General features: G+C 45.5%; 1 protein-coding gene across 2 annotated transcripts in view; it reads right to left on the reverse strand.

Moving 5' to 3' along the window:
- The window catches only part of RIT2 (Ras like without CAAX 2), a 215,272-nt gene extending 192,873 nt beyond the window's left edge, over positions 1-22,399 (reverse strand). The window contains exon 1 of one of the 2 annotated variants that reach the window (XM_033164610.1): positions 22,140-22,398. In XM_033164610.1, the coding sequence (XP_033020501.1) occupies positions 22,140-22,242 (103 nt within the window). In that variant the 5' untranslated portion in view covers positions 22,243-22,398. Of the gene's footprint in view, positions 1-22,139 lie in introns of both variants that reach the window. The other variant, XM_033164609.1, reaches the window with a different exon arrangement.
- Between the last annotated feature and the right edge of the window lie 4,377 nt (positions 22,400-26,776).

Here is a 26,776-nt window from a genome sequence, read left to right on the forward strand (position 1 = left end):
ATTCCCCTGAAGTCAACCTCCTTTACAAGTGGCGGTGGTGGTGCCAGGGAAGAGGATGACCTGAGTGATTGAGGCTGCAGCAGCCAAATGGGGGAAGAAGGGGGAAAAAAACAAACACTCTTGCTTCCACAGACTGCAGCCTCAAGTTTGCAGCAATGTCACGAGTAGCCACAATGACTCTGCAGGCAGAGATGGTTCGTCACAAGGCAGCGGCCTGGGGTATCCCCTTTCTCAGCTATATATATTATTTCTTTTAAAATATTTAAATACTGCTTTTCATTTAGAAACCACAAAGCAGTGTACGGCACGTTATGGGAATCGCAATAAAGTCAAAACCAATGCAATATTAATCTTTTTTTTAAAAAAGAAAAGAAAAATGAAACCAAAGGAAACTGAGTCAGTTTATCATGGTGTCTAGCTCACTGTTTTCTGCAATGTCTGACAGCGGCTGTCCAATGTTTCATAAGGGATCTTATGAAACCACTGCCTGATGTTCCAGAGATTGATCCTTCTGCATTCACACCATGTGTTCTATGACCGAGTTAAGATTTTTCATCATAACAAATACGTCTCTTGAAGAAGCCCTGAAGCAGGGTATGGAGGCAATAGCCCTGCCTTATTGCTAGCAATAACTGGCGTATTGATTTTGGACATATAAGTTACACACACACACACCATTTGATCTTCAATAGACCTCTGGATAGCTCAGTTGGTTAGAGAACAGTACTGAAACCACCAAGGTTCGACCCCATATGGGATAGCTGCACATTCCTGCATTTGCAAGGGGTTGGACCAGATGATCACTAGTCCATGATTCTTCTTTTCAATTATGTGTCTTCATCCCTCTTTAAAGCCATGAAATTAGGGGCCCTCACCACATCTTAGTTCAAAAAATTAGGCATTTCTTAGGTAAATAAGTACTTTATTTGAGGACACTGACCCAACTTTCACTGGGTGATCCTTGGTTCAGCACTCTGACCACCAGCAAAACAGCTTTTGCATTAGCATGAGGGTGACAATAATGTTTGTGCCATATGAAATCCAGTGCAACAGTTGCACTAGCAGAAGCTTTGTTGCATAACCTCACTGGCGTAGGAAGGGTGGGGTGTAGGGGGCGGGGCGCCCCAGGCAGCGGGATCCAGATAGGGTTCCATCTTGGTGCGCCCCGCCCCCAGAATGCATGCCTCGCCCCTGCGGGCGGCACACCCCACCCTCAGAAAGTGTGCCAGCCCTGACCCCCCTGCTTCCCACCCCCAGGGCCGGAGCATGAAGCTCTGCCACTGCATAACCTGTGGCATACCACCCCGATCTCCAAGTGGTGTGAGATTCCAGGGGTTCAAGGTGCTTACCCACGGCTCGTGTTTGCTTTGATATAAGGCACAGCAGAAACTGTGGTGTCTTTAGGATATATGGTTTATTTACACATGTATGTGATAGATGTGTATAGGTACACATATAAGCAGATTATTTTGTCTATCTGGGTTTCACCATAACTAGCACCCTTTCTATTGACACTGAGCTGGACAAGTACTGTATATTAGCAAGCCAACTACAGCAATGGCAATTGAGAAGCAAGCCTGGCTAGTCAAATAATTAGAAAAGGGGTCAGGCATTAAATCTACCTAGGGTGGAATCTGGGGGCTTACATTTCCTCCACCTCCACCTTCCCTTTATGCATTCCAGGCATGGTCTATGCTTTAAAGCTCTGTGTCTGAATGCCAGATTTTTTTTTGGTGCAGAGCTTTCCCCACGAAAACCTGCTCTTTAAAGCTGAACCGGAGCAAACAGCAATCTGTTGAAATCTTGAATTGCCTTTTGTTGTGCTTCAGCTTTAAAGAGTGGGTTTTCCAGGAAGTGATGTAGCGGGGGAGGGGAAGGAGCACTTGGACACAGAGCTTTAAAGTGTGGATCTTTGCCAGGAAAAGAGTGCAGCAACAGGAAAGTGTGGATAAGCCCTGAGAGACAGCAGGGTGAACATGAAGTACCCTCCCGTCTTTTCCCTTTTGGTTATTCTTTTCATCTCGCAAACTACATTCCCTAACCTCTCCTTGCTCCTCTTTGGTAAGTTTTCCTTCATACATTGCCCAGGAGGGCAGCCTGGGACTATGCTAGTAACATAGATATCATCTTTAAACAAATAATAATGATCATGGGAGTGGAGAGTAGAGTCCCAGAAACGGAACCAGAAATGAAGATGTACAGTTCTAGCCTTCACCTGGGCATCTGTGAGGTTTGGAGCTTTCGGGGTTAAATAAGCTCAACAGGGAGGATGATGTCACAACATCCGGGTAGTTCTGCTGTATGCAAAGCCTATGTGATTTATGTGACGCACTGTTTTTTCTCTGTTCTGCTTTCACTTTTGACCGGAGCGGAGACATGTCGTCCATAAGCCCGGGAGTGTCCGTGATTTATGCTTGTAAATAAAGCATGCTTGCTTCAAACAAGCTAGACTTTGTGGGAGTTTATTTGCTGGCAAGAAAGGCACACACACCATTGTGCAAGAAGAAGTTGGAAGTTGGAAAAACTCTGCAAAAGCACTGGAGAAGCAAAGGAACACACCAGAAGCGTAACTGGACACCATTTCCAAGTGCTAAACTGTTTTTGAGGCTTTTCCAGTTTAAAACAGAAGCCCCAACAGCATCATAAAAGAGGACACCCACTCTTTGCATATTCAGACAGGGCAGAAATCTCTCTCTCCCCCCATATTCCCTTAAATATTCCCCCCCCATGAAAGTAGGAGCTAATATTTTGCTTTCTCTTGCTGTGCTACGATGTGCGTATTTGGACTCACATGTTCACCGCCAGCACTCATGTACGTTCATATACAAACTGCTTGGGGGGGGGGGTTAGGATCTTTTGCTGGAGTTATGATGTGCGCTTGTTATGGCTGTGTGTTAACCCTTAACCTTATGCCCATATTGACATGCTGAAACTGCTCTGGTGATGGGCATCACAAGGCTTTGCTCTCTTCCCCTGCTTGGCTCCATGAGGTGAGGTGAGCAGTGGATGAGGCTGGTGGGCTTCGCTCCATTCCCTGCTGAGCTCCAGGAGGTGCAAGAGAGAAGCGGCTGCCTTTGGGGGGCCTGTTCCCTTCCACTGCTCCATTGGAAGGAGGGGGGATCTGCTGCTGGAAGATGGTGGCAAGGAAAAAAGGTGCCTTCTTGGCTGGAGGCAATGCAGCAAAGGGCTGGCCACTAAGGCAGGCACTTGCTCTTTCATTGCTGCTGCGATCCTGCAAGGGGTTGAGGATGCTGCACAGAGATCCCCTCCTTCCTGTGTTGCTCAGCTCCATGGGGCTTCCTTGCCAGCGCCTCTTCCCTGGCAGGGGCGTAGGAAGGGAAGCGGGGGGCGGGCCATTCTGGGCACCATCATGGATGTGTGTGACAAAATGCCGGCTGAACTTGACGCTGACTGTTTAGTGGAATCGAGCGGGGTTGAGTTTCATCGTGATGGCGACTCGTCCCTGCTCTCCCTGCCCATCCATGTCCCACCCTTGCTTGGGTGCTGTGTGTATCTGTGTGGCTGTGGTCGAAGCTGTGCTGCTCATGGGGCAAGGCAGGGTCCTTCTGGGGATGACGCGGACTCCCAAGAACAGCGCGGAGGCGGGAGAGGCTGTGGTTGTCTGCTTTTGACTTTCATTTAAGGGCCAAGGTGTGCTGGTTTGGGGGGTGGGGTGGGGAGAAGCGGCGCCTAGGAGAGCTCCGCAGCCCAGCTGGTTTGAGAGGAGAGAGAGAGAGAGATCACGCGCTAGTTTAGGGGTGGAGAGGAGAGGAGGGAGGAGAGGAGGAGCCATATCTCTGGCGAGGCAAGGCGGGATCACGACCAATACCAGCATCACCTGTGCGGCTTTCTTTGACAGAGGGGGTGGAGGGAGGGATGGGGAGGTGGGATCTGCTTCGTGATCACCTGCGCGGCTCTCTTTGACAATGTGTGTGTGGGGGTGTGTGACAAAAAAAAACATCTGCAACGGGTACCACCTGGCCTTGCTACGCCACTGCCAATAGGTCCCCCGGGGGGCTGGATCCCTGTTACTGCTGCTGCCACTGCTGCAGCACCCCAGCTGCTGTCAGTAATTGAAGAAATCGGATAAAGGTAAAATAAAATAAAAGGGAATAAATGGATGGTTTTGCACTGAGCTCTCTGGAGCTCTGAGGACCCCAACCCTTCTGTACAGGAGGTAGGGCCGGACTGGAGAGGGTGGGGTGGCCCCTCACCCAGGAGTATCCAAATTGGACTCTATCTACCCACAAGAGGGGAGGAGCCATCCCACACCAGGACTGCTCTGCAGGAACCTCCAGAGAATAATTTTATTACTTATACCCCACCCATCAGACTGGGAAGCTTCCAACACATATAAAAACATAATAAAACATTTTGAAAACTTCCCTATCAGGGCTGCCTTCAGATGTCTTCTAAAAGTTGTATAGTTACTTGTCTCCATGGCTTGGGGATTGCTTAACTCCATACCCTCTAACATCTCACCAATGGAAATAAGGAACCCTACCATACACTTCCTGAAGTTGAGGCTCCAGAACTTTGGCCACCTCATGAGAAGAGAAGACTCCCTAGAAAAGACCCTGATGTTGGGAAAGATGGAGGGCACAAGGAGAAGGGGGCGACAGAGGATGAGATGGTTGGACAGTGTTCTCGAAGCGACTAGCATGAGTTTGGCCAAACTGCGGGAGGCAGTGAAAGGTAAAAGAGTTGGACACGACTGAAGAACAACAACCATACACTTCAATATTTCTCCGATGGAAATAGGGATGTCCTAAGAAAAAGCGGGACATTCTGGGATCAAATCAGAAGCTGTGGTGGCTTCTGTAAATCCGGGACTGTCCCTGGAAAATAGGGACAATTGGACAGTTCCTTTCTGCACCTAGCTGCCTCTGTTCCTATAGGCACATGACTGTCTATGGGAAGTTGTCAAGGGATCAGACAACTTGTTGGGTGATGAGGCTATCAGAGGCTACATGCTATCTCCAAGATCAGAGACAGGGAGCTCCCAAATGCTAATACAGCGGGAGAGGACTCTCAGCCTTATGCTCTTGCTTGCAGTCCTTCCAGGAGCATCTGGTTGGCCACTTTGTGAAACAGGATCCTGGCTTGGGGTGGGTGGGAATCTGTGTCTGATCCAGCAGGGCACTTCTCCTTGCATTCTTAGTGCTGCAAGATAAATGGAACCATCTACATAAACTTGATGGATATGTTAAGGAGGGTGGCCATTAATTATGTTGACAGTGCTGGGAAAGAGGGTTGCCAAGTGGCTCTGAAAACAAGCAACAACAGGCTGCCTTTGCTGGTGCCTTGAACAGACATTTTATATGCAGAAATCAGCAGGTGAAGCTTCTCCTTTTTTGCTTGGCTCTATAGAAGCCACAGAAGACTGGCTAATTGCTGTAGGTCTAATGGTTGTGAATGACACAGCCTAAGGGGTGAATCCCAAAGGTTGGAGGCCCAACTTGGGAGGTAGAGATGCAAACATACTTTCGTGAAGAACAGCTGACATGGGGAGGAATTTGTTTCAGTTCAGATTTAAAGGCAAACCTACCGAATTTCCACTTTCCAAAACAATTTGCAAACAGAAATTTCTCAAGCCTTATGAGGAAGTGTTGAGGAGTTGGGTTTGTTTGGCCTGGAGAAGAGGAAACTGAGAGTTGATATGATAGCCATCTTCAAATATATAAAAGATTGTCACATGGAAGCTGGAACTGTCCCATGGTTGGCTGGTCCAGAGGGCAGGACACCAACCAATTCGTTCAAATAACAAGAAAGGAGATTCTGATTAAACATTAGGAAGAACTTTCTCATACTCAGAGCTGTTCAACAGTGGAAAGAACAAGCTCAGAAGATGGTGGACTCTCCTTCATTGGATGTTTCTAAACAAAGGCTGAATGATCATCTGTTGGAGATTCTTTAGCTGGGATTCCTGCAATGCAGGGGACTGGACTAGATGACAGTTGGGGTCCCTTCAAACTCTGCAGTTGTGTGGTTCTATAAAACCCAGGCATCACCTGAAATTTGCACCGATTTTGAATGCAAGCTGAGAAAAGTGCACATATTAGCGAAAACAGCATAAAATTTGGGGGAAATGCTTTGCAAAAATCTGCCTATCAGGCAAAACTCAAAGATTTGTATGTTAGGAGACATTTGCATTAAGATGCTGCTGAACTTTCATGACAACTCATTATGAAAGAATATCCCTAACAGATCTGGAGATGTAGAGAACTGGAAAGAGCAGGAAAACGAGATAAACCAAAACGGACAGATTCTCCCATTCCCAAGAGCAGCTCACCACATGAAAACTTAGGTTATAAAATATGCCTCTCCAGGTTACAGCTCAAGCCTTGGCATTGCTTATCCATTTTTTAATAAATGAGTCGTGCTCCACCCATGTTCTGCATGCTCTTTATATTAAGCTGAAACAACAGGCACAGCCTCACCAAAATCAATGCGGCTACAATGATTAATGCCTGTTTAAGTATGATCAGGTGGGTAATGCTGGCTTAGTCTAATGACTCATTAAAAAGAACCAGGTGCTGAGACTCACAATACTGGCTCAGGCTAAAATCCTCCTAGATTTTGCAAGCGCCACCTGGGAGTTTAGAGACTCCTCCAGTATCCTGGAGACAAGAGCAGGTGCTGCCTGAAATTGGTTTATGATAACATTTACGAGCCTTCTGCTCCCTCCATTTCCCTTGCATGCAGGGGCTCCTTCTTGAGACGCACATTCTCTCTGAGTATCCTTCCATGGGGTGTTTCAGTCTGTTTGTGTCCACCAAGTTGATTGGAGAACTGGGCCCAAGCTAACAAAATCAATCTCAATGGGGACAAATGTAAGGTCCTTACACTTAGGCAGGAAGAACCAGCTGCACAAATATAAGATGGAGGACACCTGTTTTGCCAGCAGTACATGGGTGGCGCTGTGGGTTAAACCACAGAGCCTAGGGCTTGCTGATCAGAAGGTCGGCAGTTCAAATCCCCGCGACGGGGTGAGCTCCCATCGCTCAGTCCCTGCTCCTGCCCACCTAGCAGTTCGAAAGCACGTCAAAGTGCAAGTAGATAAATAGGTACCGCTCCAGCGGGAAGGTAAACGGTGTTTCTGTGCGCTGCTCTGGTTTACCAGAAGCGGCTTAGTCATGTTGGCCACATGACCTGGAAGCTGCACGCCGGCTCCCTTGGCCACTAACGCCGCAACCCCAGAGTTGGACACGACTGGACCTAATGGTCAGGGGTCCCTTTACCTTACCTTTACGTACATGTGAAAATGATCTGGGTGTCTTTGCAGACCAGAAGTTTCACATGAGTGAGCCATGAGATGCAGCAGCAGAAAGAAAAAGCTAATGCTATTTTAGGCTGCATCAACAGAAGTATAGTGTCCAGATAAAATGAATAGTAGTACTGCTCTATTCTGCCTTGGTTAGACCACGCCTGGTGTACTGTGTCCAGTTCTGAGTACCACAATTTAAGAAGGATATTGACAAGCTGAAAAGGGCAACCAAGATGCGGAAAAGGGCAACCAAGATGATCAAGAGTCTGGAAACCAAGCCTTATAAGGAACGGTTGAGGAAGTTGGGTATGTTTGGCCAGGAAAAGAGGAGATTGGGAGGAGATATGAAAGCTATCTTCAGATATCTAAAAGGAAGATGGAGCAAGTTTGTTTCCTCCTGCTCCTTAGGCTAAGACCCAAACCAATGGCTTCAAGTTACAGTAATTAAAAGGCACAACAAAATAAAAATAAAAAATCCTTCCAGTAGCACCTTAGAGACCAACTAAGTTTGTTCTTGGTATGAGCTTTCGTGTGCATGCACACTTCTTCAGATACCACAAATAAAGTATGCAGTGAGAGCTGTTCAACAGTGGAGGGTCTCCCTCCCTCCCTTGGAACTTTTAAAGCAGAGGTTGGATGGTCACCTACTGTGGATGCTTTGGCTACAATTTCTGCATTGCAAAGGGTTGGACTAGATAACCCTTGGTGTCCCTTGCAATTCTATAATTCTATGCAATAAAGCAGACCCATTAAAACTACAAAGTAATTCAAAACAGAGACTTGGGTCGAGAGATCAAGGGAATGTCCATGTCTAGCTGAAATCCACATCAGAAAATTCAGAGGAGCAGGAACCAGTGGGTGGTTGAACTGTGTTATGCAGAGTGGTTCAGAAAGCGCAGATTGGGTTGATATGCATGAAACCCATATAGTAGGACTAGGAAGACCCCAGACCTGGTAATAATAATAATTATTATTAATTATACCCTGCCCATCTGGCTAGTCAGAGGGGGCAAGCCTGGTCTGGATGGGCCATTGGTCTGACTCAATATATTCATCTGGTCTGCCCACACTTTGGGGTTGATTTCCTAAATGCACTTTTTGATGCACAATCTAATACAGGGCATGGGGATGGTATTCACTTGTATTTACATGTCTTTTTCAAGATGTGGAATCTAAAGCAAGAAGCAAATGCATAGAAGCCGATATAAAGAGTTTGCAAATCTGAGCCCTTGAAAAACCCACATATTCCTAATAAAATGTTTTTATTAACAAGCAATGCCCTTAAAGTAGTTTATGGAGAAGATAAAAAATGGGATATGAAAAATCGGGCAAGCGGCACACAGCTCACTAACATAAACAAGTGGTATTTTCCACCTGGCATCGCTCTCATAAATTTGTTTTCCTCCCTGTGCCCTTAAAGGAAAGGCCCATGCAAAGAAGTGAAGCTCGGAGGCAAGTGGAAATCATTCCTCTCTGAACTGCCAGCTGATTTTTCTTTTCTTTTCTCCCGTCAACGCTTTATGGGCACTAAGTCAAAAAAAATGAATTATGCATAACATTTGTCCATGACAGTTTGGCTGAACTCTGGACTGAACTTGCAGGATCCCCTTTTGCATTAATCCAGGAATCCTTCCCTATCACATCATCATTTGGGTGATAGGTTCTTTTAGCCACAGGTGTCTGAAGCATAGAGCCAAAGGGCAGATGATCGTGACCCTGACCTAGTTGTTCGTTTCATATCCCCCTAATGCTATATTAATGTGTATCTCTGTTTATTAGGGGTGTCAAAAAGATCTCACCGTCCCTTATGGAGGCAACCAATCACTGCGCTGTGCGGTACAGTGTATCGCACAGATTTCATCTTATCAAGAGATCTGTTCTTTACTACATCAGAATTGGGCCTTTAGTCTGGTGGCACTTAGTCATTAAAATTTCCTCCTATAACATATCACACACATGGTCTCTCTGCTGACTTTCCAGAACCTATTGAAGACCTTCCTATTGAAGAAAAGTGGGGACTTCTTCATTCAGAGAAAAGGTAAATAAGAGACATGAGAGAATTGAAAAATAAATAAATAAATCATGGCATGGAGAAAGGGGAGAGAGAGGTTTTCCCCCTCTCCCTTCTCTCATAAGAAGAAGAAGAGTTTGGATTTGATATCCCGCTTTTCACTACCTGAAGGAGTCTCAAAGCGGCTAACATTCTCCTTTCCCTTCCTCCCCCACAACAAACACTCTGTGAGGTGAGTGGGGCTGAGAGACTTCAGAGAAGTGGGACTAGCCCAAGGTCACCCAGCAGCTGCATGTGGAGGAGGGGAGACACGAACCCGGTTCCCCAGATTACGAGTCTACCGTTTTTAACCACTACACCACGCTGGCTCTTAACCACTACACCACGCTGGCTCTCATAACAGTAGAACTCATGGGCAACCCGTGAAGCAGAATGTTGAGAGATCCAAGACACGTAAAAGAAAGTACAGTGGTACCTCGGGTTAAGTACTTAATTCGTTCCAGAGGTCCGTTCTTAACCTGAACTGTACTTAACCTGAAGCACCACTTTAGCTAATGGGACCTCCTACTGCCGCTGCACCACCAGAGCACGATTTCTATTCTTAAGTGGACTTCTTAACCTGAAGCGTACTTAACCTGAGGTACCACTGTACCTCTTTACATGGGGCAGAGTTAAACTGTGGAATTCACTTCCACAGGAGGCAGTGATGGACATCAACCTAGTTGACTTGAAAAGAGGACTAGACAAATGCATGGAGGAGAGGACTATCAGTGGCGACTAACCATGATGGCTGTGCCTTGCCATTATGGTCCTTGTGTCCCCTTTTCAACACACCTTCTAAGTGGAGAGGTTTATCCCACTTGATATCTGTATTGGATATACTGTACAGGTGAAACTCGAAAAATTAGAATATCGTGGAAAGGTTCATTTCTTTCACTAATTCAACTTAAAAGGTGAAACTAATATATGAGATAGACTCATGACATCCAAAGCGAGATATGTCAAGCCTTTGTTTGTTATAATTGTGATGATTATGGCGTACAGCTGGTGAGAAGCCCAAATTAACAATTTCAACTTTGGGATTTTCATCAGCTGTGAAAATCATCACAATTATAACAAGCAAAGGCTTGACATATCTCGCTTTGCACATCTTGAGTCTATCTCATATATTAAACTCCAGTAGCTAATGAAAACAATTGCTTACATAAATGGACTTTTCCACGATATTCTAATTTTTCGAGTTTCACCTGTATATCCTAAAGATACCACGGTCTCTGCTGTCCCTCATTCCAAGGGAACCGAATCCTCGGCAGGTGCCGGGAACCCTGTAGTATCACACCACTTGGAGATTGGGGTGGTTTATTATAATGTATTGATGGTGCATTATTTGGACACCTCAATAAGGTGCAAGGAGGAGGGGAGAAGAGGAGGAGGAGGAAGAAGAAGAAGGTTTTTTCTTTTCTTTTCTTTTTAAAAAACTGAGTTAGCAAATTTCATTTTAGGGTCTTTTTAAAATGTCTTTTTTTGTCAACTATTCTAGTGTGTTTTTTGTTTTGCCAGCCTCTCAATGAACAACAGCTCCCAGAATTCATTGGGATGAGCCTTGACTATTTAAAACAGGCTTCCTCAACCTCGGCCCTCCAGATGTTTTTGGCCTACGACTCCCATGATCCTTAGCTAGCAGGACCAGTGGTCGGGGAATATGGGAATTGTAGTCTCAAAACATCTGGAGGGCCGAGGTTGAGGAAGCCTGATTTAAAGTGATATCACCGTGTTTTAAATTTGTTTTAAATGTGGCCTTAGAGTAGAACAAATCACAGTGGAAGTTGTCCGATCCACCCTTTCCCTGGGCGACGTGAGAACGTTTGAAATGCTGCGAACCATGCTCATTTTCTGCAGCTCACTTCAAACGTGCTGGGAGTTTCTACAAAGCTGCTCCCCTGGGAGATGGTTCCATGGGCCAATCAATCTTTCTGTGAGCAAATGTTTGCTGATAAATGCCCTCCCTTGAAAGGCACATCAAGCAAGCGCCCCACAGCCAAATTAAATATTCAACCGAAATGTCCCTTGGTTTTAATTCAATCATTTCATCCCATTATCCCCACTGGTTACAGCCCCTCCTTTCTCACTTTGGAGGCTCCCTTGTTAATGCTCATGCGCTCTTAAAAATCTCACAAAGAGACCTCTAGCCTAATTCTCCATCATATTAACACAAATGGAAAGAATCTGGGGTCTATTGTTTGTCGAAGCTGCACATGTACAGCTCCTTTAATCCCACCCTCATAAATCAGAAACTCTGGGCCTTTAATAATATTTTGTTGCTCTCCTCTGACCCTCGTCCAATTTGTCACCATCTCTGTGCCTCTTTCCCCCCCCCCAGCCCCCAGTTCTGAAGGGAGAAACCATGCCACGTTCTCTCAACAACCCGTTGGTATTTGACTTACACAAGGGAACCCATTAAATGTACACATGGGAAACATAATTGAATCCCAGTCGCCTCTGGCAGGCGAATCGCAGACGCTGACGAAATAACGAAAGGCTTTATGTTTGTGTCGCCCCCGAGGCGGAAAGAATTCTGACCAGCAGTTCTGTCCAGATTTGTAAAAATAAATGTTAATGCAAAAAAACATGAATGCATTTTGAGCCTGACAGAATGATGATAAATGGCTTCAAGTTGAGCGAAGGCCTTTTCCTCCCGGGGATGGAAGCTGCTCTGCCTATTTGTTCACAAGATCATCCAACGTTTAAAAGGTTTTAAACCAGAGTTGGGGAAGCTATGGACATCCGGGTGCTGTAGGACTTCGTCTCCCACCATCCCTGACCACTGGGCATGCTGGTTGGGAGTGACAGGAGTTTTATTATCTGTTTGTTTGGTTCCCTTTTTATCTTGTTGTTGTTCAGTCGTTCAGTCGTGTCCAACTCTTTGTGACCCCATGGACCAGAGCACGCCAGGCACGCCTATCCTTCACTGCCTCCCGCAGTTTGGCCAAACTCATGCCAGTCGCTTTGAGAACAGTGTCCAACCATCTCATCCTCTGTTGTTCCTTCTCCTTGTGCCCATCCATCTTTCCCAACATCAGGGTCTTTTCCAGGGAGTCTTCTCTTCTCATGAGGTGGCCAAAGTACTGGAGCCTCAACTTCAGGATCTGCCCTTCCAGTGAGCACTCAGGGCTGATTTCCTTAAGGATGGATAAGTTTGATCTTTTTGCAGTCCATGGGACCCTCAAGAGTCTCCTCCAGCACCATAATTCAAAAGCATCAATTCTTCAGTGATCAGCCTTCTTTATGGTCCAGCTCTCACTTCCGTACATTACTACGCCAGGGTGTTTGTTTGTTTGTTTGTTTGATTTTTGGCTTGGGCTCAGGTGCACACAGCTCAGTCATGGGCACCTCTGCATGCCGCAGCCACTGCCAACCCAAGCCAGGAAAGAGGCACGCAGGTGCTCTACATGCCGCAACTGTTGCCAGCCTAAGCTGGGGAAAGAGGTGTGCAAGTGTGGTGGCAGTGGCCCCATGTGCCCGTACCTGTGTGCCTCTCTGCCCAGCAGCAGTTCAGGCTTTCCTCTTTTTTGCCCTTCAAGATATGGCAACCCTGTTTTATATGGGAAAAAAATATATGTGCCACTATATCACAAAAGTATATCAAAGCAGTTTGAAACAGTAGAAATGAAATTACAGCCATACAGTAAAAGCACAAAAAGTTTTCAAAATTTTAAACTAAGATCAGTAAACCATTGTGGAAAGATGGTGATAAATGAGAGTTTGGATTTGATATCCCGCTTTGATATCAGATTACTGAATACTTGTTTTTCACCACAACTATTTTGAGGGTGTTTAAACTGTTTATAGAATGCTTTTCAAGCTCATTTTCTTCTGCTGCCCTGGGCTCCTTCAGGAGGAAAGGCAGGATAGAAATCCAAATAACAACAACAGCACAATCGACAAAGGCAAAACCACTCGAGGATGGTGCAAGAAGAAGAAGAGTTTGGATTTGATATCCCGCCTTATCACTACTCGAAGGAGTCTCAAAGCGGCTAACATTCTCCTTTCCCTTCCTCCCCCACAACAAACACTATGTGAGGTGAGTGGGGCTGAGAGACTTCAGAGAAGTGTGACTAGCCCAAGGTCACCCAGCAGCTGCATGTGGAGGAGCAGAGACGCGAACCCGGTTCACCAGATTACGAGTCCACCACTCTTAACCACTACACCACACTGGCTCCATGTACTCTTAGCTGCCTACATAGGCCTGGCAGAATAGGAAAGTTTCCAGTAGGTTGTTAAAAGTTGGCACAGTGTGCCCCCACTGAGTGTCTGTTGGCAGGCTGTTCCAGAGGACTGGACCAATGGCACTAAAGTTTCAGTTTCTCATGGTTGCTGAATGAGCCGCACCATTTTGGGAAATGACCAGAGGCATTCCTGCAGATGGTCTCAGTGATCCAACATAGTCTAACAGCACATAGAAAGCCAAAGATTCCCCATGGCTGTTTTAAACAAATACAAGTAGGTGCAACAGGATTCAGCCTAAAAAAATGAGGCTCTTAAATTGCCCCAACCCGCAAGAGGGTGGTGACCAGACAGGAAGTGAGAAGCCAAAATCCATTAGGAATTTTCTTTTTAAAGACACCAGCAGAAGGCCAATGAACACATTGTAGTTTGTAAAAGATCGGAGCGTAATGAAATCAAAGGGAGAAAATCAACAGCACATTATACATGAATAAATCCCAGGAAAGGAAGAAATGAGAAATGGTATATGCAAATAATGAAATAAAACAAAATAGAATATGAATATGCAGCTTAACTTTTAAACTGAGCAGTATTCAGAAGAATGATGTGCAAGATTCAAATCAGTTACAATTCAACCATTGCTGAATCCTGCAGTAGCTCACCTAAACTCCTTGATCTCTCTAGTTAAAGCTCACTACATTATCCCAGCTGTCCCAACCCCATGGTGTTTTCGTTTGAGAGAAGATCGTAGCTACCAATCCAGTGTGAAATTCCAGGAATCAGGAATCCTGTGGTCTTTGGTGCACGTTACTACAGATTGATCTGGTTCCCCAGATACAGAATCCAGGGAAATCCAATCAGAAAACCAGTCCAGGTAAAACTTATAGAAAGAACAAAAAAAGTTTTAATGTGAAAAAGTCAAGTCTGAACCAGGAATAAGCTGGTAAAAAGAAAATTGAAAAAACTCAGCACAGAAAAACATTCCCAATAACACTGGTTCTGAAAGACCTGCACTGGTTGCCAGTGAGCTACTGAACCCAATTCAAGGAGTTGATACTAGCATATGAACTCCCAAACCCTTGCTTGGGGTCCAAATACCTAAAAGAGCATCTCTCAAAGTATCAGGCACCTGAAACTCTATGATCAGCAGGTGAGACTTTCTTGGTGGTGGTACCATGGTCAACCTCCTGGTTGGCATTGACCCTCAACAGGGTCTTTTCAGCGGTGGCTCCCAGTTTGTGGACTGCCCTTCCTGGTGAGGTGTTCCTGTCTTCATCATTATTATCTTTTAGGAGAAATTTGAATACTGTCCTGTGTACGCAGGCATGTGATGGCTGAATAATCGAGTTCTACTATTAGCTAGAACACGTGTTGCAGTCGGGCCTGGCAAGACACCAATCTGGCCAGTGGGGTGGGGCCGCTAGCCGGCCTTAGCTGCAATAGGGTCAGGAAGTGTTGCTGGGCAAAGATAAATGTTGCAACTTGTGATGGACAGCCCAGCATCCTTTATATTGCTCTGCACACAGGGTGATCTTCCTCTTGGCTGCATGCTTCGGATCACCCACCCTTCCCGTCCTCTTTTCATAGGCCTCTGCATTGACCTTGCAACTGCCTTTCATGGGGTCGTCTGCTCTTGGGGCAGGGGCCCAGTAGGAATTTTTCCATTTGGCTGATTGGCTGTTGCCATCTGGGTTTCGCCTACTGCAGTAGCAACTAGTCACAACTTGTAAGGTTGGCAGTTAGGCATTGGTTATTGTGTTGGTTACTGGAAGGGTGGTGCCCACCTCCAGAATCATGGTGATAATGTTGTGCAGGGAATTCCATTAAAGGAATCCAGGGGCTCTTTATGCTTTGTCCGAACCCCTGGTAGGGGATAGGGCCATGGCCAGAGCCCCTGGGACCTCTGGGGAGAGGGAGGCTTTGCCCCCAGCTTCCTTAACTCTCCCCAGTTGGCATTCTCCCGACACTGACCCAAAGTCAGCTCTGTCCCGGTGGACAGCTAGTCTAAACCAATGCCTACGCAACCACTCACAGAATTTGTATTTGAATAAAGTTGTGGCCTAAATTATTGCCAAAAACCCAAACAAAATTGATGTCTCAAGTGTGAATTCTGAGCATTCCTGAGATTACCGAATACTTGTTTTTCACCCCAGCTATTTTTAGGGTGTTTAAACTGTTTATAGAATGCTTTTTAAGCTCATTTTCTTCTGCTGCCCTGGGCTCCTTCAGGAGGAAAGGCAGGATAGAAATCCAAATAACGACAACAGCACAATCCACAAAGGCAAAACCACTCGAGGGTGGTGCAAGGCTAAGGAGGAGGCATAGCCTGTGGAGAAGGACCTGATAGAGATTCTGAAGAGCCCCATTTGGCTTCTAGGCTGAAGGTCCACCTAGTCCTGCTCTATCCCATTCACCATAGCACTGTTGTTAGGACAGCATCATTTTCACTGACCGCATTGCAAGGGGTATACAATTGTTTGATCCCAAGTTCTGGCTACATTGAGGAGCCACCACTCATCCATCCCATTAAGCTAAAACAAGATAATAAATAAATAATAATTTTAATAAAGTTTTATTTATACCCTGCCCTTCCCAGTTCAGAAACCCGGGCTCAGGGCGGGTTATTCATGGACCTTAAGGTCCTCTGCGGGGCATACCAGGAGAGGCGGTCCCGTAAATACGAGGTCCATAGGCCACAAAGGGCTTTAAAGGTCAAAACCAGCACCTTGAACCTGACCCTATACTCCACTGTGAGCCAGTGAGGAGCCTCGCTGCAGCATTCTGCACCCGCTGGAGTTTCTGGGACAGTTTCAAGGGCAGCCCCGCGTAGAGCTAATTACAGTAGTCAGGCCTGGAGGTGACCATTGCATGGATCACTGTGGCCAGATCGGAGCGGGAGAGGTAAGGGACCAACTGCTTAATGCGGCGAAGATGGAAAAATGTCACCTTAGCTGTTGCTGTAAACTGCCCCTCCATGGATAGCTTCTCCATGGTTCTTTCCAGGGCCGATGAGGCTTTGCCCACCTCCTCATAATATTGCACCCTGCACATTCCATCCCACTATGAGTCATCTAGTAATTCCAGCTAACTCAGGAGTGCGATATCAGTTCACTCTGGCTTGTTTAGAGCTCCTTCCTTTTAGAATGCTTAACCCGATGCTTTGTGCAGCCCTCATGGCTAATTACTGCAAACACTGAGCGGAGTGCATTGTAATTAATTATAGTTATTAGCGTAATTAGCATAACAAATTTAAAGACTGGGATGCAGGGTCCTTTAAATATATTTTGTGTATCTCTTGTTTCGCGCCTAAATAAGAGGGTAGTAAAAGGAAGCTGTTTGGGCTTTGCACAGACGGGCTGTCTTGGAAATGGGGCAGCTGGCTCCCTGGCAGATGTGCGAGTCTTTCCTCTTGGGCCAAAGCACTCCTCTCTGCTTTGCATGCCTTCCCTTTGTCTGGTGGAATCATAACATTGGAAGGGGCTGGAGGAAGATCCACACACCACAAGACACAGCACCCACACTCATCAGGGCCTGCCATTTGGGTCACCATGTGCCACAACCATCTGAGTGCAGTTTCTCTGTGATAAACATTGTAGAGAGTGGACAGGATTACCCTTTGGATCCCTTCCAATCCCATAATTCTATGATTTTATAAGAAGAACAAAAGTTGAGCCCGACTTGATTGAGCTCAGGGGGACCATTTTGTTCGAATGCTATTGCATCAACACAGATTTTTAGGACCAGCCTTATGTTGCAATGATAATTAACGACGCGTCAAACAGAAGGGTGAGAATGGAGGGAAGGCCACCACGAGGCATTCTCGGGGGCTCCTTTTATTGAAAACTCACAGCTAGGTTAAACATTAACATACAGAGAGAACTCCAAAGTACCAAATAAGGAATGGTGCTACCTTCTAATACCAAATATGGAAAGCTGCTCCTTTGGCTACACCCATATGACATCATCATTGTGTACGTGCTCTCCTCTCACTTACTCACCCCCTCCCGCTGAAAACCTCATGATCCCCCAGTACTTTTCCAGCTATTCCTTTGTTCTCCTGCTCTGCCTAAACATGTGTTTTCCAACTTGGTGCCCACAATGCCCACAGAGCCAAATGGTATGGCAAATGAGGGCTCTGTAACTTACCTAATTTAGTGTGGCATGCCAACACTTATATATGAATTATTCTATCTTGATAGAGAGGCGTGACATGCCAGTGCCTGGCTAAACTATAATTCCCACAGCCTTATTTCTGTGACTGGGGGTTGTTTTAAATTGTATACCCAAAGGAGTGTCTCCATCCCCATCTTTCAGCCTGGATACAGAAGGCCTTCTTGGTGGAGGCACCCTCCCTGTAGAACATCTTCCCATCAAATGTCAAGGAGATAAAGAACTACAGAATTTTTGGAAGACATCTGATCGCAACCCTGTATCAGGCAGCTTTTAATGTTTGATGTTTTATTATGTTTCTGTATGTGCTAGAAGCTGCCCAGAGTGGCTGTTGAAGCCCAGACAGATGGGTGGGGTATAAAAAGAAGGAGGAGGAGGAGGAGGAGGAGGAGGGGGGGGAGGAGAGGTGATTAACAAAAACATCAACATTTAAATTACTCTTATATGACCCGCGAAGAATCCTGGGAACTGTAGTTTGTTAAGGGTGGTGACAATTGTAGCTCTTTGAGGGAGTACATTTAACAAACTACGGCTCTCAGGATTTGTTGGGAGAACCCATGATCATTAAAGTATGAATGAATGAATTTATTTTTACGGTCACAGATCAACTCACTAAATCAACAATACAAAAGTAATACATTAAAATTTGCACAACAAATACCATACACGTATATACACGTATACAGCAGCATTTAAAATATATAGATTAGAATCGGGGCATTTAAATTATTGCCTAAAAATTGCCATTTAGGGTCCTATTCATAGCGATAACAACGCTTTTTCTCTGAGCTTTATGGCTGCTACACAGTATTTCGCTACTTTCAGGGTAATCTCAGGGTCCATGTCTTCTACAAGGCATTTAAGGCATAGGAATTCATTTAAAGGATTTTGTATGACTGGGGAAATAAAAACACGGCGTATGTCATTGTAGTATCTGAGGGCTTTTCATATGTGGCATTTTGTAAATATTGTCTGGGTGGAGAATTGGCATGACAAAATTTGGAGAAGTGCGAATTTCAAAGGAGAGCTCTGATTCAGTTTGCATATTGTTTCCGTGAAGTGCAAATCTGATAGACTTGGCTTTAAATGTGCATTGACTTGAATTCCTCCCCCATCACCTAGCCAGCAATTCCTTTTGGGTTGCACTTCAGGCAAAACTTCAAGAACAGTCCTACATAGTGCAAACCTAGCAGACGGAAAGCCTCTTTGAGCACATTGCTTAGAATGGGCCCTGTGTTTCTGCAAGCATCTGGAACTGATGATCTCCTTTTCAGATTGAGCAGAGTGCCTAAGCCAATGGCAGCTGTTTTGTCCCTTCTTCCTGCCCACCTCCTTCCTCGTGTCAACCCTCCACCTCCCTGTGCAGAGCCATTTAACTCTAATAATAATAATAATAATAATAATAATAATAATAATAATAATTTATACCCCGCCCTTCCCAGCCAAAAAACGGGCTCAGGGCAGATAACACTAATTAAAACCACAGCAAAAACATAAAAACAATCAATTTAAAATACTGATTAAAATACAAAATTAAAATTCAAAATTAAAACTGCAGTCTCATTTTCAAATAACCCACCAATAAAAGAATGAAGCATAAGTATCAGACAGAAACCAACCCAAAGGCCAGGTGGAACAGCTCCATCTTGCAGGCCCTGTGGAAAGATGCTAAATCCCGCAGGGCCCTGGTCTCTTGTGATAGACTGTTCCACCAAGTCGGGGCCAATACTGAGAAAGCCCTGGCCCTAGTTGAGGCCAACCTAGCATTTTTGTTGCTCGGGACCTCCAAAAGATTATTATTTGAGGACCTTAAGGTCCTACCCAGGACATACCAGGAGAGGCGGTCCCTTAGGTACGAGGGTACTAAGCCACATAGGGCTTTAAAGGTCAAAACCAGCACCTTAAACCTGACCCTGTACTCCACCGGGAGCCAGTGCAGCTGGTAGAGCACTGGATGAATGTGGTCCCGTGGCAAAGACCCCATGAGGAGCCTTGCCGCAGGATTCTGCACCCACTGGAGTTTCTGGGTCAGCTTCAGGGGCAGCCCTGCGTAGAGCGAGTTATAATAATCAAGTCTGGAGGTGACCGTCACATGGATCACTGTGGCCAGATCAGGGCGATCAGGACTCTCACTTGAGAGTCCTAGAGATAAGGAACAAAGAAGACCCCTGCTGGATCAGGACCAATAGGGTTTTGCCCATCTTGTTTCCAGCAGTGGAAAGACAGGTGCTTCTGGAAAGCCCTGAAATGTTTTGAAAGTTAGCACCTTCCCCTGCACTGCAGTCCTTCAGCAACTTCAGCTTTCCCCTTGACCATCATGGCCGATAGACATAGACTCATAGAATTATAGAATTGAAAGGGATTCCAAGGGTCGTCCAAGTCCAACCTCATGAAATTCAGGAATCATAACTAGACATTGGAACACAGTGCCATACCATGAAATTGGCTTATCCCTCTTAAGCCAACTAAACTAGTAGCTCTTACCGTACCATGTGAATTCCAGCAAAATGTGAAACTTATATTGAGTCAAACCATGGGTCCAACTAGCTCGGAATTGTCTATGCTGATTTTTATTGGTTCTCCAGAATTTTAGGCAAACGGCCATCCCAGTCCTACCTGAAGGTGCTGGGGACTGAACCCTGAGTCCTTCTGCATGCATACTGTAGATGTTCTGTCACATCCTTCCAGCATCCTCTGTTCATTTACCCACCCACTGTATCTTCTGATGTCAAGATCTGCTGCTGACCAGTTTCACTGAGTGACTCCCGCACAAGCCATGAAATGAAATCTTCTACATTTCTAGGAAGTAAGCCTAATTGAGTCCTGAGGAAAATGTGTATAGGATTTCAGCCTTGGTGTTTAAAAAGGTGGAGAACATTCTCTCTATCCACTTTAGAATGTGCATATATATGTTATTCTTTTTAAATATCTGGCACATTCCCTCTTAAGTTACTGTCTGCCCTCCTAAACAAAAAAAATATCTGGACATTTTCACCTTCCCTCAAAGGGCAGATGTTCTGTACTGTTGGATATTTCACCTGAGCAGCACCCTCCAAATTCACTTTTCTTTTCTTTTTAATTTTTGACTAAGTTCAGTGGCAACTTAGAGGCATGTGACAAACTTTCACCAACATCACAATTAATGTTCCTACAGATGCCTGGGCTGCATAGGACCCTCTAAATGCATTCCACGTGTAAAATGTACAGATTGCCTAGTCCAGATGTTCCCTACTGTTGTGTCAGACATAAGGCCATCAAGGTGGGGGAGAGGCAATCCTCTCCCCATCTGCTTGCTCAGTTCCCCTTTATGGATTGCTCCCCACCCTGAAACTCTGAGAGATTCTAGCCAGGTCAATAAAATTTAGCTGTTTTTCACACTTTATGTTGTCAAGGTGGTTTTTTTTTTTTTTTTTAACAAAAGGAAAGCACAGTTCATATACAAAATATGTACAGCTTGATTCAGCTGTTTGTTCAGTCTAGTAGTCCTGAGCCTTAATAGAGTGTAAGGGGTTTAGCAGATGTAATTATAGGCATGTTTCACAGGCAGGTACATCATCCCAGAAAGCAAGTGCCAAGACAGACTCTGCGTGCTCAGCAAAGTAGCTTTAAGATTAGATGATGTTAAGTGTCAGCAAAGATAAATCAAAAGGTTACAATCTCTGGCAAAAGACAAACACCAGACCTAGTAAGTAACAGCTCATTCAGAGGATACCGCAGCCATTGAACAACAGCATCTCTCTCTCTCTCTCTCTCCAGGGCATTATAATACGTCTGGTACCGACAAACTTCTTGTCCAGAGGGAGAAGGAGAATATCAGAGTTACATCCTAATAACTTGGCAGGCAAGAGGTGACTGTATTATGAGCCAAGGTCTAATGGCAAGCCATAAAGAAGTCAAAAGGAAAAGTTGGGGAAAGTTAGCCACAAGCATCCCATTCACTTTGTCACTGCTGAGCTGGCTTTTTCATCGGCCGTGGGTGGGCTCCCTTGCACAACTCTAAGATGGAAAGTTGTAGGGGAAATATATAGGCCAATTGCCATTATCCCATTATAGCATGTAGCATTTGAAACCCAGCAGGCACTGGGTTTCAGGCTCATCAGGCCCACATTCAAAACATCCAAAGGGCTATCACATCCATCGGACTCAATATGAGTTGTGCATTTGTGGTTTGACACAGCTCCTGTTCCCCTCTCTCTTTCCACAATCCGTACAAGACTTTGACAATAGTAAATTCTTGGCAAACCAGCCCTTGGCACAATGAATAATCAAAATCTTTAGTATTATTATTATTATTATTATTAACACCAACAGAAACCGACTCGCTAATCCAAATTATGGATCTACGGAGAGCAGGATTTTCGACGCTATTAAATGTGCCCTCCCCCCTATCCATACATCCATGTTCATCTCAAACACTGCCCTTCAACGCATACCCCAGCCCACCCAAAAGCAACAGCAGAAACTTACCACTCTTGCCTACTCCACCTGAACCCAGCATCACCACCTTGTACTCCCTGGAGTCTCCTGGAGAACTGCTGGAGGAACTGGGAATTTCACGTTCAGTCTCCATCTTCTTCTGGGGAGAGGGAGGGGGGCACAGAAGTGGCAGACGCTCTCTTTCAAACAACTATGCAAGCAATTGGGGAGGGGAAGAGAGTGAGAGAGACACGAGAGGTACAGTTTAGCAGTCTCCCTCACTGGCTGCGGTGCCTGCATTAGCTGCAGAAGGTCTCATAGCAACCAGTTTAAGAGCTTCCAATAAAAATCCAGCTCGTCACCCCCCCCCCTTCTCACATACTTCCCTCCCTTCTGTGTATCGCTTTTCTTTCACTGTCCTCTTCCCGGACATGCAAAGCTGCCTATTGCTCACCAACCAAGCACCTTTATGAGGTTTAGAGGACTTGTCTTGGTTATCTGTTCTGCTGTAAGAACAGCAACGTTGAGCTCGGATTTGTTTTCACGCCGAAGGGTTGCTCCAAGCCTGAAGCAAGGTGACAGCTCAGTAAAGAACCCCTAGATAATCAGAGACCCTGGATTTAACTCTCATACATTTCAGAAGGAGAGGCTGCATAAACAGAAGGGTAGTTATTTACCAGGGGATGCAAATAAGCAGGGGGCAGAATTCAGAGCAATGCAAGGAACTAATCCACAAAATACCAGTGTATTCTCATAGAAGCATAGAATTGTAGAGTTGGAAGGGACCATAGGGTCATCTAGTCAACCCCCAGTAAAAAAGGTAAAGGTAAAGTAGCACCTAACGGTTAAGTCCAGTCAAAGGCAACCATGGGGTGTGACACTCATTTCACTTTTCAGGCTGAGGGAACCGGTGTTTGTCCACAGACAGCTTTCCGGGTCATGTGGCCAGCATGACTAAACCACTTCCAGCACAACGGGACACTTTGATGAGTGCCAGAGTGCCAGGAAACGCAGTTTACCTTTCCGCCACAGTGGTACCTATTTATCTACTTCTGCTGGTATGCTTTTGAACATCTAGGTTAGCAGAAGCTGGGACAGAGCAACAGGAACTCACCCCATCGCACTGATTCAAACTGCTGACCTTCTGATTGGCAAGCCCAAGAGGCTCAGTAGTTTAGACCACAGCACCACCCGTGTCCAACCCCCAGTACTGCAGGAATTACACGGTTGTGTGAATCAGTACCTCAGATTGCTTTCTATAATACGAGAATCCAAGCAAAACGGGACTCCAAGGAATTGAGCTCACCAATGCCAACTTTAAAGAAGGTGCAAGATTCTGGTATCTTTGTCATGAAACTTTCGTCAAGTGATCTGGGGTAAAAGGTTAACTGCATGCAGGGCCAGGCACAGAAGGAGTTCCACAAGATGAGCTTGTGATGCCATGTCCCTCTGGCCCAATGATGTCTCATTACCACCTTCTGACTTCAGATGACTCCACTGCAGATGTTTCAGTAAAGCCAAATCAGTCCAGCTCCACTGGTAAGGAGAGGGAAGAAAAAGAAGAGTTTGGATTTGATATCCTGCTTTTCACTACCCGAAGGAGTCTCAAAGCGGCTAACATTCCCCTTTCCCTTCCTCCCCCACAACAAACAAACTGTGAGGTGAGTGGGGCTGAGAGACTTCAGAGAAGTGTGACTAGCCCAAGGTCACCCAGCAGCTGCATGTGGAGGGGGAGATGTATTTACTTGATGTTCACATTTATGGGTGAACTTACCAAGTACAGTGTTACCCCGGGTTACATCCTTAATTCATTCCGGGTTACAGTACAAAACCTGAAAAGGATGTAACCAGAATAATTCAAGACCTAAAAAACCCAAAAAATGCTTCTGCACATGCGTGAATCACGCACACTTCACGTTGCGCTTCCGGGTTAGCGGAATTCGTAACCCGAAAATTATGCAACCGTAAGCGTATGTAACCTGAGGTACAACTGTACGCTCTTCCTGAGACAATATGCAAGTGGAAACACAGGCATCTTTTTAAATTTGCATTTTAAACCAATCCAGGTTGGTAGCTGTCACTGCCTCCTGTGGGAACAAGTTCCACATTTTAACTATGCACTGAGAGTTCCAGAAGATGGTTGGGAAGAGGATGATACAGCTAAGATTATGGTATTTTTTTTAATGGTGTGTGTCACAATGGAAAGCTCTTGCAGACTCTCTGGAATTTGTCCTGCAAGTGCTAGTTTTTCTTTTTTTTTTCTAGAAAAGAGGTGCTGGAACTCACTATGAACAACTCCTTTGTTTTCTTATAATGAAAATGGCACCCACCCAAGTTTCACCAATTTCCAGCTGAGAAAAAGCCTTGAATAATGTCTAACCAATTGGGAGCTTGGTGTGAGCCTCCATAATGAACCCCCGAAAGGGAATTTTCTTCCATGGGGATTGTTTATGCTCTGCATTATTAACGCAAACAATAAAATCATACCAAACAGAAAAAGAAAATGCACTTACTTTATTGACCTCTAGACGTTCTCAGTTTACGTATCAGTTTTCCTAGGAGGGCTGATTCCTATATCCATTCTCCAGTTAAAAAGGTAAATGTACCCCTGACCATTAGGTCCAGTCCCGGACGACTCTGGGGTTGCGCGCTCATCTCACTCTATAGGCCGAGGGAGCCGGCGTTTGTCCGCAGACAGCTTCCGGGTCATGTGGCAAACATGACTAAGCCGCTTCTGGTGAAATCAGAGCAGCGCACAGAAGCACCATTTACCTTCCCGCTGGAGCGGTACTTATTTATCTACTTGCACTGGTGTGCTTTCGAACTGCTAGGTTGGCAGAAGCAGGGACCGAACAATGGGAACTCACCCTGTTGCAGGGATTTGAACCACCAACCTTCTGACCGGCAAGCCCTAGGCTCTGTGGGTTTAGACCACAATGCCACCCGCATCCAATATATTATTATAAATTATTATAAACTAACCCGCTTCTGGGCTGCTGTGACACTGGCCACAGTTAGCATACAGCAATGCCTTCTTTTGATGGCATGATGCAGGATAAATTATACCAGGTCCTATCAAGCAGGAGAGGGAACTAGAGGCAAAGTTGCCATTTTTGGTGCAGCTACACATATAATACCGCATTGATTTTGGCACTAAGAGGAGTCATCTTGCAAATAAGAAGCATGTGGGATTAAAATAATGGGATCTTGATATAGCAAGCAGCTGCTGTATACAGCACCATGAGACTGCATTGGAGATCGTTTTATCTTTAGGAGATCTGCACACTTCCTCATCAATTAGCCTGCATAAGCATCCCTGCCACTTGTCTGGTGAACTTGGGAGTCTACAAAACTTCAGTCCCAAGCATTATGCAAATCGTAAGTGATTTTTGTGCCAGCAAGCAATGGCCTTAAAGACATGTGGATCATTTTAAAACACATGAATATGGATGAGGGCATACAAATGAAAGACCCAGTTAAGTGGGAAACACTGGGCATTTCCCCCACTCCTTAGCAATCATATTTGGTTAGAAATGCAGAAAGCAATTTAAAAAAAGACCATATCTGGGGGAAAGCTTGCAAATTCCATTGCTTCAAGGGAAGAGAGGGAAAGTGCAATAGAGAGTGTGGTGCTGTGGCTAGAACAGGCATAGGCAACCTTCGGCTCTCCAGATGTTTTGGCCTACAACTCCCATGATCCCTAGCTAACAGGACCAGTGGTCAGGGGTGATGGGAATTGTAGTCCGAAACATCTGGAGAGCCGAAGGTTGCTGACCCCTGGGCTAGAACTTTGACTGGGGAGCCCCAGGCTGGAATCTCCTCTGGCGAAGATGCTTTCAAGGTAAACTTGGTCCAGTCACTGTCTCTCGACCTAAACACCCTCACAAGGTTGTTGCAAGACAGGGGTGGGGAAATACAGACCCAGATTTCAAATGTAGACCTCTAGACCTCTAGGATGTCTTGCTCTCTTTTCAGGTTACACTAACTCTCTGCCTTGCACCCTCCTTGAGTGCTTTGGCCTCACTGGAATGTCTTCATGCATGCCATTTGCCTGGATGGAGGATAAAGGTAAAGGTAAAGGGACCCCTGACCATTAGGTCCAGTCGTGTCCAACTCTGGGTTTGCGGTGCTCATCTTGCATTACTGGCCGAGGGAGCCAGCGTACAGCTTCCGGGTCATGTGGCCAGCATGACAAGCCCCTTCTGGTGAACCAGAGCAGCGCACGGAAACACTGTTTACCTTCCCGCTGGAGTGGTACCTATTTATCTACTTGCCCTTTGACGTGCTTTCGAACTGTTAGGTGGGCAGGAGCTGGGACCAAACAACGGGAGCTCACCCCGTTGCGGGGATTCGAACCGCCGACCTTCTGATCGGCAAGCCCTAGGCTCTGTGGTTTAACCCACAGCGCCACCTGCGTCCCTAGGGATGGAGGATAGAGAAGGTTATTTGTGTGTCTGTGTATCATACCCTCCAACATTTATCCCATGAAAATTGAGGACATCCTATTTCATTATAATAATAATTTTATTATTTAATATTTATACGCCACCCATCGAACTGGGTTGCCCCAGTCACTCTCTGCGGCTTTCAACATATATAAAAACATATAAAAAATTTAAAACTTACCTCTACAGGGCTGCCTTCACATGTCTTCTAAAGGTTGTATTGTTACTTATCTCTTTGGCTGG

This window comes from Lacerta agilis, chromosome 11, assembly GCF_009819535.1.
Source record: "Lacerta agilis isolate rLacAgi1 chromosome 11, rLacAgi1.pri, whole genome shotgun sequence".
Classification (NCBI taxonomy): Eukaryota; Metazoa; Chordata; class Lepidosauria; order Squamata; family Lacertidae; genus Lacerta; species Lacerta agilis.